Genomic DNA, 18,959 nt, shown 5'->3' on the forward strand with positions numbered 1-18,959 from the left:
CTCTACATGTAGATCCACCTGCCTCTGCTCCACCTGCCTCTGATCCACCTGGGCCACCTGCCTCTGCTCCACCTGCCTCTGCTCCACCTGGGCCACCTGCCTCTGCTCCACCTGCCTCTGCTCCACCTGGGCCACCTGCCTCTGCTCCACCTGCCTCTGCTCCACCTGGGACACCTCCCTCTGCTCCACCTGGGCCACCTGCCTCCTCCACACTAGTGCAGCCTGTTCCTGCTTCACCGTGACGCCTCGTGTTGTTTTTGTTGTTGTAAATTATGCCAGGATCCACATTTAGATTGTGCATCACATGCCAGGCCCATATCTGGGTAGCTTGCACAAGGTGCAGGGAGTGTGGAGCTGACCAGTCCATGAGAGTGGCAACAGATCATCCCAAACATCCTCAACATAGGGAGAGGGCTGCTAGCCTGGTGAGTTGGTCAGTAACTCATTTTAGAAGTGTATGGATTGCTGTTGTACAAATAAAGTGAAGTAAAGGGGATGGTACTTTTCCACATTTACTGAAATCAGCAGTAGCAGGAGCAGGGTCTGGCACCACTGGGATTGGGCTTTGAACCAGGGCTCAGAGCAACACTACCACTGTTCCAACATACTCCCAATACCCCAGTACAACCTCATGTATGTTTGTAGGTGGCTATTCACACCCCAATACCCCAGAGCAACCTCATGTATGTTTGTAGGCGGCTATTCAGTTGCTGGTCTTTAACTGTGGTGATTAAAATAATAAAACTATAAGATGAAATACAATAATTAAACTAGTAGTCTATAAGACACATGTCAAATGTGTCCTGTGTGACTGTGAAGTGCATTTATTTCACACAAACCTCGAAAGTTACTTGACAGATGACAGCTGGCAGTACGTCCTTCTACGACATTTGTGAAAACTATCAAGAGCTAGTATTGCCTTGTTGAAAGCTATGGCAATAACAGCTGGAAACACATATTACTTTGCATGATGGCTCACAACTCTCTTTCTAACTCTTACCCTAACCCTTAAAGTCGTGTAAAAGTGAATCCTCACTCACTCACTAGTATTGCTGTTGCTAAACCAATTTGTCCAGGACTAGGTATTAACAAACAACACACAATTATTACAAACATGAATCAAATACCTCTACAACATCCCAATAAAACATATTTAACAAAACTAATGCTTCAGAAACTTGCATTTATTTTTTACTAGAACTACATATTGTGGATTAGTTTGAAAGCAGGAATCATGAGTGCAGAAACTGACTACCCAGTTGATTGACAGCTTGGTCCTTCAAGAAATGGCAAACGCATTACAGAACAATCAGTAGATAGATAGATACTTTATTGATCCCCAGGGGAAATCCAAGTAGCTAGGGTTAGGTTAGGGAAATCAATGACAATAGAGGAAAAAGCAAAAGGGTGAGAGAAATGTCAATAAAAGAAAAGAAAAAGCAGTCAGAAAAAGTTAATTCTATAAGGGAAAGCAAAATGTGTACATTTCCACGATTTTATATTCCTTATTTTATTATTTTCTTTATCGCTCTTCCATTCCATGACTTCTTTTTGTCCTTTGACCCACTCGAACAGCTGCCTCCCTTGGCTCAGAGTGATAAATGAAGCCGACAGAAAGGTTGGATAGTTTAGACTAGAGTAGGGATTTGGGACTAACCAGAAGTGTTTAGACAGAAATGTGCCTCTAAACCTTTAAATGTAAAATACAGTTTGTATGTTTGGAGGGGAATCTGTAGGGGAGAAAGTTCTGAGATATACTTTGATGTCAGCTGCGTAGTGAAAGGAAAGGTCATGTCTATGAGTGATCTGAGCGCTGAGATATACCTTGAGGTCAGCTGCGTAGTGATGTCTATGAGTGATCTGCATGTAGATTCAAAAGAGAAGCGGCGCATGAACTGACCCCTGAGGAACACCATAGGAGAGGTGGAGGAGGAGGTGTTGTGTGATAAAGTGTCTATTTGTGAGGTACAATCTTTACCATTAAAGGGTAATATCAGTGATTCCAATATAGATGAAAGGCCAGAAAAAAGTAAATCACTTCCAAATTTGATACATGTTGTGGTCAACAGGTTATTCTTAAAACATTGACATTTCTTACATTTGAGTTGCTGGATTAACTTTTTTGCTTTAATTGTCATTATAGCTCCTAGTGCGGTTGGTAATGGCTGAGAAGACAGAAGGAAAGTCATCTCCATTTAGCTTTTCATTCACCTCTCCCAACTCTGAATGTAACCTTCTGTCCTCGCCTGAGACAAAACCAGTCATGTCTGGAAAAGGAAAGACAATAATTGCACTGCCAACATTTACTATATCTTCAAGTCAAAATGGTGAGAACAAACCAAAAACCATTGACGGCACAAACAAGTATTTAACATACAGTACCATGTGCAAGTATTTAACACACAGTACCATGTGCAAGTATTTAACACACAGTACCATGTGCAATGTGCAAGTATTTAACACACAGTACCATGTGCAAGTATTTAACACACAGTACCATGTGCAAGTATTTAACACACAGTACCATGTGCAGCTGGTGATGTCTTGTCTTTTTCTTCCTTTCTTCATCATAGAATACACTATAGTGTCCCTCTTTATTAAACCTATAGAATATATAAAGACTCAGTGTCCCTCTTTATTAAACCTATAGAATATATAAAGACTCAGTGTCCCTCTTTATTAAACCTATAGAATATATAAAGACTCAGTGTCCCTCTTTATTAAACCTATAGAAAAGACTTAAGTGTCCCTTTTCATCAAACCTACACAAAGACTTAGTGTCCCTCTTTATCAAACCTATACAATATATAAAGACTTAGTGTCCCTCTTTATCAAACCTATACGATATATAAATATTTAGTGTCCCTCTTTATCAAACCTATACGATATATAAATACTTATTTAACAGTGGCCCTCTTTATCAAACCTATACGATATATAAATACTTGTTTAACAGTGGCCCTCTTTATCAAACCTATACGATATATAAATACTTATTTAACAGTGGCCCTCTTTATCAAACCTATATGATATATAAATACTTATTATACGATATATAAATACTTATTTAACAGTGGCCCTCTTTATCAAACCTATACGATATATAAATACTTATTTAACAGTGGCCCTCTTTATCAAACCTATACGATATATAAATACTTATTTAACAGTGGCCCTCTTTATCAAACCTATACAATATATAAATACTTATTTAACAGTGGCCCTCTTTATCAAACCTATACTATATATAAATACTTATTTAACAGTGGCCCTCTTCTTTATCTGGCAGCATGTCCTAGTTCAGAGGAATCTCCGTGGAGGCAGGTGGACTGGTCAGCGGGGTAATACTAAAATATTATTTTATATATTATTATTCTGTTCTGTGTTTCTCTGTGATCTTCTTGCCACGAGTAGTATTGCTCCTTATTGGTTATGCAGTTAAAGTAGTTACTGGCTCTTTCTCTCTTTCTAAGTGGTCAGTTATGTAGCACCATGGTTCTCAGTGTTTCTTAAGTATATGTTGCTTTTTTTCCCTGTGGTCCTATAATGAAATGTACTACTTATCTATTTATTACTTACAGTATCTACTTATTACTTCTCTACTTATTACTTCACTACTTTAGTGTTAGTGTTAGTGGCTTCGTGGAATCATATACTGTGTGCAAAATCTATTGTAACAGCAGAGCTTCGGTGGAGACCATTCGCTCATATGCGCCGGCCCCTGACTCAGTTCCTGCTGCCCGAGTTCTTCTGGTTGGCCCGGTCGGAGTTGGCAAGTCCAGTTTCATAAACTCCATCCAGTCCGTATTCTATGGACGGGTCGTGAACCGGACCATGGTGGGAACATCTCTTAACTCATCTGTCAGCTTCACCAAGCAGGTACAGGAAGTGACCATGACAACGGAGATGATGGGCGTGAAATCTACATTCTGATTGGTTGGGGATCATCTAGTTCTCTATGGTTATATGGTGGTTTGATGATAGCTGCATACACAAACACTCATCCTGGGTGTAGGAGTAGTCCCTCTCTGGGTGTGGCTGTACGTGGGTGTAGGTTCTTCTTTACACAATTCTTGTGTGAAAGCTACTATTCACTGAGAGTAAGTACAGCAGGTTATCAAGCCATGCTAAAGGATCTACTTCCTCATGTGCAACTTGCCATGCTAAAGGATCTAACTACTTATGCATGTGCCTCTTGTTTCTCCTCCATAGCTGCAGTCATATCAGCTGTACAGCAGCAGAGAGAGAGTGGATGAGAGTATGGCTCTGGTCCTGTCTGACATGGTGGGACTCGGGGAGACCAACGGACTCACACTTCACGACACACTGGCCGTCATCAAGGGACACGTTCCAGATGGACACACGGTACTGGACCCTCTTCCCTGTTGTGTTTCCAAACTTTTTTTCTCTTGTAGCACTTTACTATGAGCACTCAATTTGTTCACAGGTGTCCATACAAACTATGTATTTAATACCTAACTAACTCATAAACACACTTCAGGTGTTGAGCGAAAGTGCCGAACAAAGAAAAAGTTAGCTAATAAGTCATAACAATAAGAGCATACATCTACACAAAGTCCATACATCTACACAAAGTCCATACATCTACACAAAGTCCATACATCTACACAAAGTCCATACATCTACACAAAGTCCATACATCTACACAAAGTCCATACATCTACACAAAGTCCATACATCTACACAAACTAAGTGTGATTATTTGTGGCAAGACAGCATTAGTTTTTTTAAGAAAAAAGTTTATTTTCTCATTATTTGGCACGACGTTTCAACCTTGCGGTCTTCCTCAGATACACAAGACAGCATTAGTAGCAGCGACAAGAAAATAGATAAGATAAATAAAAATAAATAAGAAAAATAAAACAAGACCAAAAACATCATTAAAAGCAAGTGAGAAAAAATACTTTATGTCTTAAGACTGGATTTGAAGGAGGTAATTGTAGGGGAGGATTTGATATGTGGAGGGTATTCAAGAGCTTTGGAGCGGCTACAGAAAAAGCTCGGTCGCCACGGGTTTTGAGGCGTGTACGTGGGACAGCAAGCAGTAGTTGGTCTTGTGACCTGAGTGACCTGGTAGTAGAGTGTGGGGGCAGAAGTTCAGAGATGTAAGGTGGGGCTAAGGGCTTTAAAAAACAAAAAGTTAAATTTTAAACTCAATCCTGAATTTGACAGGAAGCCAGTGTAGCTGAGCTACAATTGCCAGTATGTGATCACTCTTTTTGGTCTTGGTGAGGAGCCTAGCAGCAGCATTTTGTACCAGCTGGAGTTTATTTAGATTTGTTTGTGACATGCCAATGTACAGAGAATTGCAGTAGTCTAAGCGGGAGGAGATGAAGGCATGGACAACAGTTTCAAGATCAGTTGCGGACAGAATGGGTTTCAGCTTGGCTATGGTTCTTAATTGGTAGAAACTGCCTTTGACTACACTGCTGACCTGATAGTTAAAATTCAAGGAGCCATCTAGCTGAACGCCCAGGTTTTTGACTAGGCCATGCAGGTTAAGTGAGAGAGGACCAAGTGCATTGCCTAGGTTGGCGACAGAGGAGGGGGAGCCAAATAGAATTATTTCTGTTTTGCTTTCATTTAATTGCAAAAAGTTGCATGCCATCCAGGATTTGATATCCTCAAGACAGCTAAACAGTTTGTTGAGGGTGGAAGTGCAATTTGGACTGAAGGGCAGATAGAGCTGTGTGTCATCAGCATAGCAGTGATATTGGATGTTGTGCTTCTGGAGGATAGAGCCCAGGGGCAGCATGTAAAGGGAGAAGAGCAAGGGGGCCTAGAATGGAACCTTGGGGGACACCATATTTACTTGCAGCAATGGAGGAAGACTGGTTACCTACTTTGACACAAAAGGTAACTAACTCATAAACACACTACATTAGACCACAGGTGTCCATACAAACTATGTATTTAATACCTAACTAACTCATAAACACAATGTTGAGTGCAGGTCCTTATAAGGTGATCATGGAGATATGGTCTGGGGTACATATTTGTAATGAGTGATATTATATTCTTACATGACAAACTCAAGATACTATTTTTATATTTAATAGAAACTGAGTTGTCCTATACCTGTGCATCACTACAAAGGTGTATATTTGTAGGCCATCATTAGATAAGAATGAACATCTTCCTGTCTTATAAGGGCTATAAAGGCATTTAGGACAGTAAGAGACGGCATTCCATATGAAACCAGCGTTAAATATCTTTTTCATTTGTCATCTGAGCATGAAACCTTTAATATAAAACCAGCGTTATGCTGTAAGGATACAGTATGTCCTCCTGACTGGTGTTGCTGACTCGTTCTCTTGTTCTTTCTCTCTCTCTCTCTCTCTCTCTCTCTCACTAGTTCAGCGCTTGCTGTCCTGTTGTGTCAGACACTCCAGGCTATGTGAAGGAGCCCTCCCTTGCAGAGAAGATCCACTGTGTGGTCTTTGTGGTCAGTGGCCTGGATATCTCCTCCTACTCGGACACCATGAAGTCCACTCTCTACCAGCTCAGAGAGCACATCAGCGCCCTGGGTGAGAGAGAAGAATCTGCTATGTGTAATTCTGTTTTTCAAGGGGGGAAGGGGTGGAGAAGGATGGGGGTCATGTCTCTGTCACTAATAATTATCTAAGCTCTCTGTAATTGATCTGTAAACTGTCATTATTAAGAACTGTCACTGTAATAATAATGCACTGTGCAATAAGGATCCAAGCTCTCTGTAACTGATCTGTAAACTGTCATTGTAGCCTAATAATTCCTGATGCATTGATAAAAATGATGTGAAGCAAGTTTGATCCCTGTCTGAGAATGTCAATGTTACTGCAGGTGTCCAGCAGGTGGCGGTGTTGACTCACGTGGATAAAGTCTGTGCCAAAACAGCCAGGGACATCTCCCAGGTGTACAATGGTTTACTTTTGAAGCAAGCGGTAAGACCTGTAGGGATGACAGTCTGTGGATTAGGGGAGGTTTTGACCTGTGAGAAGTGTCTCTCAAATACATAAACATTAATGCAAAGATACACTGTGCCTGTAATGTACGTAATTTAAATTGTAAAAACTCCTCTACTACCTGAAATATAAAGTTTTCTGAAAAGTGTCTCTGTTCCCCATCCTCTATGGACGGTCCCGTCCTCTGTGTGTGTGTGTCTCCATCCTCTATGGACGGCCCCATCTTCTGTCTGTGTGTGTGTGTGTGTATATGTGTGTGTCTCCATCCTCTATGGACGGCCCCATCCTCTGTGTCTGTGTGTGTGTGTGTATATGTGTGTGTCTCCATCCTCTATGGACGGTCCGGTCCTGTGTGTGTGTGTGTCCATCCTCTATGGACGGCCCCGTCCTCTGTGTGCCCAGATGCTGAAGGTTGGCGATCTGCTGGGCATGCCCCTCTCCTCCATCGTGCCGGTGAAGAACTACTCTGAGGAGCTGGAGCTGGACCCACACACAGACACGCTGCTGCTCGGAGCGCTCGACCACATCCTGCAGAGCGTTGACCTCTACCTCAGAGACCACCCCGAGAGAGGCAGCGCAGAGAGGGCCGTCAGCTCGGCCTCTGCAAGTTCATAGAGGAACATGGTCCCAAAAGAAATCATCTACATTTTCTTACAGCTGAACATGTCCAAGAGATTGTTTTTTTCTTTGGTGATTGGGACAGGAAATGGTATTTTATATTTCCATCTTCCTTTACTGTATTTTAATAAGCCACCTAATATAATATTTTAGCTGCTACTCTTGCATATCTTCATAATAAAGTGGGAAGCAAATTAGGTCCTCAGATTCTTTTTTTTGCGTCACTCAGCATATGGTGAGAAATTGGCCTTGCATCTTCAGTCCTACACACACACACACCTATTCATTTTGTTGTATGTTCAGTACAATGTAAACTATATAAAAATCAACGCTAGATGTACAGTGGTGTTTAGTATGACCAAACATTAACCCTCCTATTATGTTTGGGTCAGAACTCATTTTAAGTAAACTATTTCAAAAATATTATCAAGGTTTTGTTATTATTCAAGGTTTCAAAACAATTACACACCATAACCAAAGATGGCCACTAGGATTGTGATGGCCTCTAATCTCTAGTGTTCTGGGTCAAATCAAATACTGAAGGCTTCACCAAGTGTTTCATTTCAAATTGTAAGGTAAGAAACAATAAAAAAAAAAAAAAAAAAAAAAAAAAAATCCATAAATATGGAAACTAGGATAGATAAATATGGAAACTAACTAACAAATTATGTACAACTTGACTTTGACTTGCTTGACATTATTCACTTGATTGATATTGATACTGTTATAAGACATAGAATTAGTTGAGCCAGAAATATGACCCACACAAAGCATGACATGATGGCACATCATTATAAAAGGGGAATATTTATTTCAGAGGGAAAAAAACAATAGTGTAGTGTTTATACTGTAATTGCATCATTTTCTCGACTGTCCAAAACATTCTGTGGCACCTGCCGTTCTTCCAGCAGAGGGTAGTCATGAGCTACTACCTGTGCACCAGTGGTGACCGGTCTGTTGCACACTGGACACAGAACAAGACAAACGAAGAAGGTAACAGGAGCCAGATTCAAGTAGGTTAGTTTTTAAATATTCTGACCAACTGGACCGCTGTGTATCAGAGGAGTGATGCCAATTATCATGAACACATGCCTGGGTGCAGGCCAAAGGTTTGGTGTTTACCGTCTTTCACTGTTAATGGTCAGCATCCTTAACGTACTGATGAAGAGCTGTTCTGGAACATTCTATGACCTTCAGAAAAATGCAAGACATGGGAGCGGTTCATGCACTGGCCGACTCAAGTAAAGCTCTGCTGCTGTGCTTCTTTTAAAAAAATGTTTTTTAAACATTTCTGTAGACGTGTGTCATTACTGCAACTCGGCTCGAACTTTCAGGCGAATGAAAGGGACAGCAAAAGTGACCAAAGTAACATGCAAATGCAAATATATAACTTATTAATGTTGGAGCTGGAAGGAGTATTGCAAGTAGAAATCGTGGAAATGCAAATGCACACTTATTAATGTTAGAGCTGGAAGGAGTATTACAAGTAGAAATCGTGGAAATGGAATTTTTTTTGGTTCAGGTACACTGAAGAAAACATATAAAATGGACAATAATTTAAGAAAATAAAAATAAATAACAAAAGGATATGAAGGAATTACGTTCATGAAATGTTGTCCTCAGACTATAAATGATGTGAATGAAACAAGAAACCGGATCCTTTGCAGGACACACGTCAAGGACATGTTATACTAGAATGTGTTCATGGTCAGGATCCTTTGCAGGACACACGTCAAGGACATGTTATACCAGATTGTTTTCATGGTCAGGTATGAAAGCACCTGCTTTCACATCAATACAAATGACCTTGAAATGCGTTTAAACCAAATACTGCTGTGTACCAATGCAACTTTGAATTGAAATGAAAACAATATGAAATGTTATAAGCTGACAGATAAAACGTTCAAGTGGCATGACGGAATCAGACAGACAGACAGAATCAGGCAGACGAACAGACACACACACACACACACACACACACAGAGATTAAGTGAGACGTTCACATGATTTGTGTAGGTGGGCCTGCTGGGGATCATGGAGTGTGTTTTTGTAATGAGGAGATCAGCCAAGGTGTGTGTTTGACACACACACACACACACACACATCCATCAAGGCCAAAAGAACAAGTACAGCATACCCCTTACATTCCATAGAAATCAAACGTGATTGTTGATTACAGACAGGTCCCCTTTTGTGTGCAAATACTGAACATATAGGCACTAAGTTTTTCCCAATCAAACCAACTCTAACTATAACACCCACAATGCAATTTATCTTTTTCCCAGTACAGTCAAACCTTTCATTGCATTATTTCTATGTGTGGTCTTCATTTGGATGAAAATCCATCTTTCCCAAATCGAAGGAGTACCAGTGACAAAACTAGTTTAGTGTAAGATGTCTAACAACGTTTACCGTCTTGTAAGTCTACCAGCAGGACGGCAAATCCAGAGAGAAAGAGCTCACTTTGGGATGTGCTTCTACTTGGGGTGTACCACCTGGACAATGTGCAGGAGGGAGTATGGAGTATTTTCTATTGCAATAGTTTCATATTGGTCAGTATCTTTAACTGTAAACATTTATGCCACCTAACAAATAGCTGGTCCAATTAATTCTGTGCAAGATTATATGCACAACATTTGTGCAGAGGGTTTTAAAAAATCTAAAAAGAAGTCATCGACGTGAACAAACAGGAGGTTATGCTCTATTAAGGGTACTTAGACATGCATATAAAGAGAAAGCCCTGTGATGAAGCTTGAGCAACTCTAGCGTTCACCGCCGGCGCAAGTGAAAGTCTACGGGGAAACCACGCACCGTGCATCAGGAAGTGTCCCCAAACCCTACAGATTACGTTTACGGGACCCAACATGGCCGTCCCTGTAGAAGTGCTACAGTACCTCTGTCTTCTACACATGCAAGTGTCCCTTTGTCCCAACAAGACCAATAAAGCGTCCAAAACAGATCTAAGGCAAAGACAGGTGGAAATGGAGTGACTCTTCTAGATAGGCGGAAATATAAACCTCGTCCTGTTCCTCCTCTACAGCGGGGAATTCTCAAGTCTTACGTTCTCATCCTGTTCCTCCTCTACAGCGGGGAATTCTCAAGTCTTACGTTCTTCCATCACTAGAACCCCTCACGACCTTCACCCTCTTCCTTCTGGCTGAAATTCTACGACCTTCACCTTCTTCCTTCAACGTACATTTCACTTGGGTATCATCAGGGCACCTCTCTACGTACATTTCACTTGGGTATCATCACAGAGCCTCTCTACTACAAGTTTCTTGGGTATCACAGCGGTCATCCCCCCCTAACAGAGCCTCTCAACTACAACGCTGCAGGGGGAAAGGATCCGTTCATCGTCTTCTTTAAAACAAACAACAACAATCAAAACAAAACAAAAAGCTCTCCTTCTGTTCCGCGGGGCGTCTCAGAACTCGGAACTCAGAACTCCACTTTGCATGCTGGGAAGGTCTCATCCTGCATGGCCACGGTGCTGTTGCTGCCCAGGACGGTGATGCCCAGCTCTCGCTGGCGCTCGTGCGTCTCCTGGTACCAGTCGTGCATCGCCAGCGAGTCAAACGTGGGGATAAGCGTCACCTGAGGAGCGGGACAGAGTGTCGCTATGGTTACGCTTTACACTTCATCACTTCCATCACAATGTTTATATTTATGTTTACACTTAAACATAACCCTTTAGTGTGATACAATTCAGTTGTGAAAATATTTAACCACCTTCAGTAGCATTCAACAACACACATAATACTGTTTTGGTGAAAATCAAACTATCAATAGAAACAAAAATGTTTCTATGTCTGCCATGAATTGGCTACCTTTCAGGATTTTTTTAACTCAAAGCAACATTCCTGTATTCAGACCTATAGCATGCAGCTCAGAGTGTTCTAAGGAGCCGGTCAGACCTATAGCATGCAGCTCAGAGTGTTCCAAGGAGTCGGTCAGACCTATAGCATGCAGCTCAGAGTTTCCCAAGGAGCCGGTCAGACCTATAGCATGCAGCTCGAGTGTTCCAAGGAGCCGGGTCAGACCTATGGCATGCAGCCTCAGTGTTCCAAGGAGCCGGTCAGACCTATAGCATGCAGCTCGGAGTGTTCCAAGGAGTCGGTCAGACCTATAGCATGCAGCTCGGAGTGTTCCAAGGAGCCGGTCAGACCTATAGCATGCAGCTCGGAGTGTTCCAAAGAGCCGGTCAGACCTATAGCATGCAGCTCAGAGTGTTCCAAGGAGCTGGTCAAGGACACTGTGTACAGTCAGCCTCTCACAGCCTGTTTATATCTCCGCACAGCCCAGAAACACACAGGCGGAGATATTGATTTTGTTTTAGTCATGTGAGGGGGAGAAAAAGCAAGATTTATACTGTGTGGCTTGAGCATTATCTCACCCAAGCACCTTGCTATAAGTCTGTCTGTGTGTGTGTGTGTGTGTGTGTGTGTGTGTGTGTGTGTGTGTGTGTGCCTGCCTGCGTGCGTGTGTGTGTGTGTCTGCCTGCCTGCCTGTGTGTGTGTGTCTGCCTGCCTGCCTGTGTGTGTGTGTCTGCCTGCCTGTGTGTGTGTGTGTGTCTCCCTGCCTGTGTGCCTGTGTGTGTGTGCCTGCCTGTGTGTGTGTGTGTGTGTCTGCCTGCCTGTGTGTGTGTGTGTGTCTGCCTGCCTGTGTGTGTGTGTCTGTGTGTCTGCCTGCCTGTGTGTGTGTGTGTGTCTGCCTGCCTGCGTGTGTGTGTGTCTGTCTGCCTGCCTGTGTGTGTGTGTGTCTGTGTGTGTGTGTGTGTGTGTCTGCCTGTGTGTGTGTGTGTGTGTGTGTGTGTCTGCCTGCCTGTGTGTGTGTGTGTGTGTCTGCCTGCCTGCGTGTGTGTGTGTGTGTGCCTGCCTGTGTGTGTGTGTGTGTGTGTGTGTGTCTGCCTGCCTGTGTGTGTGTCTGCCTGCCTGTGTGTGTGTGTGTGTGTGTCTGCCTGCCTGTGTGTGTGTTTGTCTGCCTGCGTGTGTGTGTGTGTGTGCCTGCGTGTGTGTGTGTGTGCCTGCCTGCCTGTGTGTGTGTGTCTGCCTGCCTGTGTGTGTGTGTCTGCCTGCCTGCCTGTGTGTGTGTGTCTGCCTGCCTGTGTGTGTGTGTGTGTCTGCCTGCCTGTGTGTGTGTGTGTGTGTGTCTGCCTGCCTGTGTGTGTGTGTGTGTCTGCCTGCCTGTGTGTGTGTGTGTGTCTGCCTGCCTGTGTGTGTGTGTGTGTGTGTCTGCCTGTGTGTGTGTGTGTGTGTCTGCCTGCCTGTGTGTGTGTGTGTGTGTGTGCCTGCCTGCGTGTGTGTGTGTGTGTCTGCCTGCCTGCGTGTGTGTGTGTGTGTCTGCCTGCCTGCCCTGTGTGTGTGTGTGTGTGTGTGTGTGTGTGTGTCTGCCTGCCTGTGTGTGTGTGTGTGTCTGCCTGCCTGCCTGTGTGTGTGTGTGTGTCTGCCTGCCTGCGTGTGTGTGCTGCCTGCCCTGCCTGCCTGTGTGTGTGTGTGTGTCTGCCTGCCTGCGTGCCTGTGTGTGTGTGTGTGTCTGCCTGCCTGCGTGTGTGTGTGTGTGTGTGTCTGCCTGCCTGCCTGTGTGTGTGTCTGCCTGCCTGCCTGCCTGTGTGTGTGTGTCTGCCTGCCTGCCTGCCTGCCTGCCTGTGTGTGTGTGTGTGTGTGTGTCTGCCTGCCTGCCTGCCTGCCTGCCTGCCTGCGTGTGTGTGTGTGCCTGAGCGGGTACCTGCACATCTGTCCATGCGGTTTTGCCCTCCAGCAGGGCGTCCAGGATGCTCCTCATGACCGCCTCCTTCTGCGGGTCGTGTCCACTCACGATGTAGCAGGACGAGCGCAGGCGGCGGAACAACTCCACGTCCACAGATGGCGCTGCTGTGCCTGAGGGCAGGTAGGCCAGGTCCAAATACACCGGCGCCGCAGAGGCCTTGGAGCCCGCAGAGCCTGAGGAAGAGGACGACAGAACCCTTCATTACAGCTACCGTAAGAAACGGGCTTCTCTTGGGGTAAATGGGCCTAAAATCTGATAACTGTTGCAATAATAGATGCAGTGAGAAAATAAATCCCCTCTCCTGGACTCCTATGCTTTCACACAGACTGGCTTTGTTTTCTAATCAGAAATCAGAAAGTGAGACAGGCTCCAAAGCCCTCTAATTATGGTGCTGGACCAACTATAGCACCACGTTTTTAAACATCAAGTGTTCTAATTCTAGACCTAGTTGTGGTGATCAAATGGGTATTATTGTTATGACAGAATAAATGTTTCTTACCATAGCCTCAAAACACAGTAAATACCACTGTTCCTTCTCTTTGAGATTCATAAGCAGTTTTGTATTAGGCAACACCACTTCTTTGTACTTTACACTGAATGTTATGTTTATGCTTTACCTTTGTGAGGGTAGCATCTACAGTGTATGCCACATTATGTCTGTGTGAGGGAAGCATCTATGCCCCATTCTGTCTGAGTTAGTAGTGGCTGCTTTGGTGGGAAGGAAGCGTCTATGCCCCATTCTGTCTTGAGTAAGTAGTGACTGGTTTGGTGGGAAGGTACCTGAGGAAGAGGGCTTTGCAGTAGATGGCCGTGATCCACTCCCAGCGCCACCACGTGAAGCAGGCCTGGTGTCCAGGGTAGAGGTGGCCTTCAGCGTGCCCCCTCCTGTTCCCAGGCCACTCTTCGCTTTGCCCCCTGCTGCCGTGCTGTTTGTGGATAGCCTCTGGGTGGCGCTAGCAGGCTTCTTGCCTTTGGCGGTGCTCTTCTTGGCCTGGGCATCTGCGTCAGGGTCGGCCATGCAGGCGCCAGGCTGTGGCGGGAGGGGGGGCAGGTCCTTCATGGGGGCTGGAGGCGGGTCCGGGGACGAGAGCGGACCCTTTCGGTGGGAGGAGTGAGGGGTGGGATGGTCGTGAGCTTGCTGGGGTGGGAAGATGTCGCCGGAGTCGTCCTCGTCCGAATCCAAGGTGTCTTCGCTGATGGAGGGGCAGTCCCCAGTGGCTGGGGGCACGTCTGAGTCCGTGCCCGTAGGAAGAGACTCGCTGGCGGACGTTGGCGGTGTGTTCGCACCCTGGGGTGTGAGCTGGTCGTCGTTGTTGTTGTTGCAGCACACAGGCTTGACCAGCTCCTGCGAGTCGCTCTCGTCCGAGAGATCGTGAGGGCTGGCGGGGTGCCCTGGAGTCAGGCCCTCTGGGGACTTGTGGTGCTGGAACTCGCAGGGCGAGACCAGGCACAGGTCCACATCGTGGGGAGGGAGGTCGGGGAAGAGCCCCTGAGGACCAGAGCCTCTCTCGTCGCACCCATCTCCTGACGAGCGCATGTTGTGACACGCCTTTAGGGGTAGAGACATGCCCGCTTTGGAATCCGGATCCACCAGGTGGCCGTTGGAGAACGTCCTGTCCCCCATGTCCTGCTCGAAGGACACAGATAAGGACTCGTCAACCTCAGTAGAATGTGGCGAGCCAACCTCGGCAGGCAAGGACGTGAAGGAGGGACCGTCGGCCATCATGTTGAAGGAGCTGAGAGAGAGGAAGCTGGACTGTTTGTCCTGGGAGGAGGTGGAGTTGTTCTCCAGGTTGCTTCTGGAGCAGCCTGCGTCTGACGTCTTGTTGGACCCTGGGGCGTGACTGTCCTCCAGACTGAGGCTGGGAACTTTCCCGCCTAAACTGCTGTCCTCACCGGAGCCCTGGGCATCCTCGTCGGGAGACTGGTGGAAAGGTGTGTGGCCAGCACTGTTCTGCCCCGAGCCTGGAGGGGACACCATCTCCAGGGTTTTCTCCTCTGAACTCACACACCCGTCCTCCGGACCAATTCTGTGTTCGGTTGGCGTCAGGTCGAAGTTGACGCTGCGCTCACTCTTTGGTGTCCTTGCAAGAGGTGAGGTGGGATCCGCTGACTGGCTGGGAGCGGGTAGTGTATCCATGCATCTGAATTTCTCTGGGCTTTCCCCAGTGTTAGCACCTGCTCCAACGCCATTTACTTCTTTTGACTGTTTAGCTTCACTTCCTGTTGTAGTGTTTACTGAGCCTTGCTCATTTTCCAATTTCAACTTCTCAAACTCTTCAGTCATGTCTTCGGGCGTGGACATTTTGGAGCGATCTGCTTCCCCCTCTGAGGAAGAGGGGACCTTTAGATTTCCCAGATCTTTCTTGTCAGGCTTGGACTTGGCCCCTTTTGCTGATTCCTTCTTAAGAGTACCTTGATCCTTTTTCAGGGTGCCATTCTTCACTGTGGTCTTAGCCGTAGCTGATGCCCCCGCTGTGGAGACCCTTTTGGCAGGGGCTTTGGCTGGTTTCTTTTCTTCAGGTTTGACTTCTTTCTTAATTTCTTTCTTCACTTCAGGTTTCAAGTCCTTCTTTGGTTTTAGACTAAGGTCCTTCTTGACTATCTCCTTCTTTTTCTCCATGCTCTCTTCTTTCTTGGCAACACTTGGCTTGGCTTCCTTACTACGTACTTCTTTCTTTTCATCTTTCACAGGCTCCTTCTTTGTCAAAGGCTTGTCGACCTTTGACAGCTTTAGTTTCGTCTCACTGTCTCTTGGTTTTGCTTTGTCCTCATCCTTACCATCCTTAGACGCACTTGTTTCGCCTGCAGCTTTGGTCTTGGACTTAGGGTCCAGCTTTTTCACATCAGTACGGGCCAACTTATCCTTCACAGAGGCACTTGCTGGTCTCGTGTCCCTGGGAAGGGACTTGAGGCTTTCTTTGCTTTCAGCACGCTTTGGCTGTTTATCCGACTTGGACGTCTCGAGGTCCTTCAAACTCACAACAGGGTGTTTGAGGAAGTCCAGGTGCTTCAGTTTTTCGAACCCTTCCAGAATTTTACTCTGGGGCGTGCATCCGGGGAAGAGGGCCCGGATGATCTTCTCGTGTGGGCTGGCAGGATGCCAAACCAGAAGGGCACAGATAGAGGCAAGGCAGGGCAACGGCAGGTCAGAGCCCTTTGGATTGGCACCATTGTTTGGCCAGGACTGCATGAGGGCCTCCAGGTCTTTGCTCCCTTTGACTGGGTTCAACACGTACAGCTCTAGCCGGCCGACTCCCATCTTCTGGAAGAGGATGACCGGTTCAATCGTTGGGCCGCTGGAGCGCGAGAGATGCTCTGGAGTAATGGACAGCTTCTGCAGATGCTGTAAGGTGAGCGCTGCCTGGTCACAGCTTCGGAGTACTTTGGGGTCGCCTTGGAGTGTTTTCAGTCTCTCTGGGGCATTCAGGAAAACCACCCCGATTTCTGGAGAAATCTGATTTTTCAGCCAGTCCTCGTTGGCCTGGGAGCCAGTGCCCTGCTGCTCCTCCTCAAGCTCAGCTGCTTTTCTCTGGAGGAGGCTGTTCACACCGGGCAGGTTGTCTACGCCAATGTGTGTGAGCAATATGGAGTCGACCCGGTCCAAATGCCTGACCAACTTCCAGAAGCAGGAGCGTGAATCGGATCCTCCGTTCACCAGGACGTTAAATCCATTAACGGCGAAAAAGGCAGAGTCCCCTCGACCCCCTGGGAAGATATAGCAGCAGGGGCGGGAGAGCTTGAGGAAGCCAACGGTGCTCGGCGGTTCGAGGAGCTCGAAGGGTGACTGCGGCTCCAGGGACTCGGAGAGGTACTCCGTGAACTCCTGCAGGCCCTCCATCTCGGGCAGCGTGGCGGTGGGGTTGATCTTGATCTCGATGAAGTCCTGCAGGTTGTGTTTCTCCAGCACAGAGTTCTTCCACGTGCCCGTACTGGGACAGCTCAGAGTCAGCGTCGCCTTCTGTGTTGGGTCTGCAGAGCTCAGCAGCTCACCGATCTGCAAACAGCCATGAACAAAGAGTTTTATAAAATGACTAACACATGCATCCAGCAGTTGGATGAAGCCAGGCACAGGCAATAGTGGTTAATGGAATATGAAAGGGAAATAGTTCTGCACCAGCTACCTCCTCGTCTGCAAATATCTGGATGAAGTCATCGAGAGAAAAGCTCCCAGTCTGCAGCACGAGGTCACCTGACCGCTCGACACACTGCCCCGCAAGAATCAGCAGCTTGTGGCGCGACTCATCAGAGATAAGCCTCCGGACCTGGAACACAGAACAGAAGGATCACGGAGTGGAACACAGGAATTCAAGAACAGAGAATGTTGTTTACAGTTCTAAAATGGTTTTCTAACGGTTATTCTTAAATGATTACACTAAAGCAAGGTTTTATATTGTATGCCAACATTCCAAAATGAGGCACAGGCAACCAGGAATTATATTTTGGCTAACTCGCGTTTGCCCTTCATGCTAGATTAAAATAATCACAGGGACTAGTCCTTTCCAATGCGAGAAGACTAAAAATATTCACAATGTTTTGTCTTCCCAAAGGCACCGACCACGAATCTTAACTCCTCAGAAATAACATCACGAATCTTAACTCCTCAGAAATAACATTCTTGTCTAATTCATGCACAGCATCTGAGGACCGACCAGCTATATTCTAACAAAAGTCCTTTATAGGGCAACACATATTGCCACCACCCCAAATGAAACACTGTCAAAGTGTTCCTCAGAGTTTTGCATGGTCATTTGAATATCTTTGATGGATATTTACATGTTAGCATCCGTGTGTATTTTAAGACGACAGATGAAATCATAATGAGAAGCAGCTGCAGAAAGCAGAGTCATATGGAGCAGCCAGAGAAATGTGCTACAACCCTGGTGTTTACATACTCAGGATAGGTGTTCATAGCTGTGCATCTAAATGAGCTACACAATGCCAAATAAGGGAAAAAGGAGAGCAGCTGCACTAAAAGAGTCGGTCCAGTGCAGGACAATAACCTGGAGGAACCACGGTCTAAAAACAATTAAACAGAATGCACAAGCACCCAATAACCTGGAGGAACCACGGTCTAAAAACCATTACACAGAATGCACAAGCACCCAATAACCTGGAGGAACCACGGTCTAAAAACCATTACACAGAATGCACAAGCACCCAATAACCTGGAGGAACCACGGTCTAAAAACCATTAAACAGAATGCACAAGCACCCAATAACCTGGAGGAACCACGGTCTAAAAACAATCAAACAGAATGCACAAGCACCCAATAACCTGGAGGAACCACGGTCTCAAAACCTTTACACAGAAAGCTAGCCTGGCAAGCCAGACCCACATCAAGATGTTGGGTCTGGGAACACACCATTGGCAGGGATTAATCCGAGGGGCGGGATAAACGGTTGTGTTTCAAATTCCCTTTGCAAGTAATAGGATAACACTACAACCACTCAGTGCCGTTCTTTGTTCTTTTCTCAAAGTAAAGCTTAACTCCAAATGTGTAAGAGTCGCGGCCAAAGTCGATTTGAAAAAGCGCTGTTCGCCAGCAGCGGCAGCCATCTTCTTTGTTTTCAAGTAGCAGAGAGTTGACGTGGAACCATCGCAACTCTGTT

General features: G+C 45.8%; 2 protein-coding genes across 4 annotated transcripts in view; one reads left to right on the forward strand and one right to left on the reverse strand.

Annotated features, from left to right (window-relative positions):
- LOC125300869 (interferon-induced protein 44-like) overlaps positions 1–7,777 on the forward strand; it is a 15,265-nt gene extending 7,488 nt beyond the window's left edge. Inside the window, exons 3-9 of one of the 2 annotated variants that reach the window (XM_048253026.1) lie at positions 2,144–2,327; positions 3,290–3,341; positions 3,681–3,879; positions 4,213–4,365; positions 6,377–6,548; positions 6,841–6,941; positions 7,365–7,777. In XM_048253026.1, coding sequence (XP_048108983.1) covers positions 2,162–2,327; positions 3,290–3,341; positions 3,681–3,879; positions 4,213–4,365; positions 6,377–6,548; positions 6,841–6,941; positions 7,365–7,577 — 1,056 coding nt within the window. In that variant the 5' untranslated portion in view covers positions 2,144–2,161 and the 3' untranslated portion in view covers positions 7,578–7,777. The remainder of the gene's footprint in view (positions 1–2,143; positions 2,328–3,289; positions 3,342–3,680; positions 3,880–4,212; positions 4,366–6,376; positions 6,549–6,840; positions 6,942–7,364) is intronic. The other variant, XM_048253027.1, reaches the window with a different exon arrangement.
- Positions 7,778–10,739: 2,962 nt separating this feature from the next.
- map1sa (microtubule-associated protein 1Sa) overlaps positions 10,740–18,959 on the reverse strand; it is a 42,138-nt gene continuing 33,918 nt past the window's right edge. For both annotated transcript variants that reach the window (XM_048252782.1, XM_048252783.1), the window contains 4 exons: positions 17,471–17,611; positions 14,127–17,343; positions 13,305–13,519; positions 10,740–11,174 (listed from right to left, as the gene is read on the reverse strand). In XM_048252782.1, coding sequence (XP_048108739.1) covers positions 11,019–11,174; positions 13,305–13,519; positions 14,127–17,343; positions 17,471–17,611 — 3,729 coding nt within the window. In that variant the 3' untranslated portion in view covers positions 10,740–11,018. The remainder of the gene's footprint in view (positions 11,175–13,304; positions 13,520–14,126; positions 17,344–17,470; positions 17,612–18,959) is intronic.

Source organism: Alosa alosa, chromosome 9 (assembly GCF_017589495.1).
Source record: "Alosa alosa isolate M-15738 ecotype Scorff River chromosome 9, AALO_Geno_1.1, whole genome shotgun sequence".
In the NCBI taxonomy this organism is placed as follows: Eukaryota; Metazoa; Chordata; class Actinopteri; order Clupeiformes; family Clupeidae; genus Alosa; species Alosa alosa.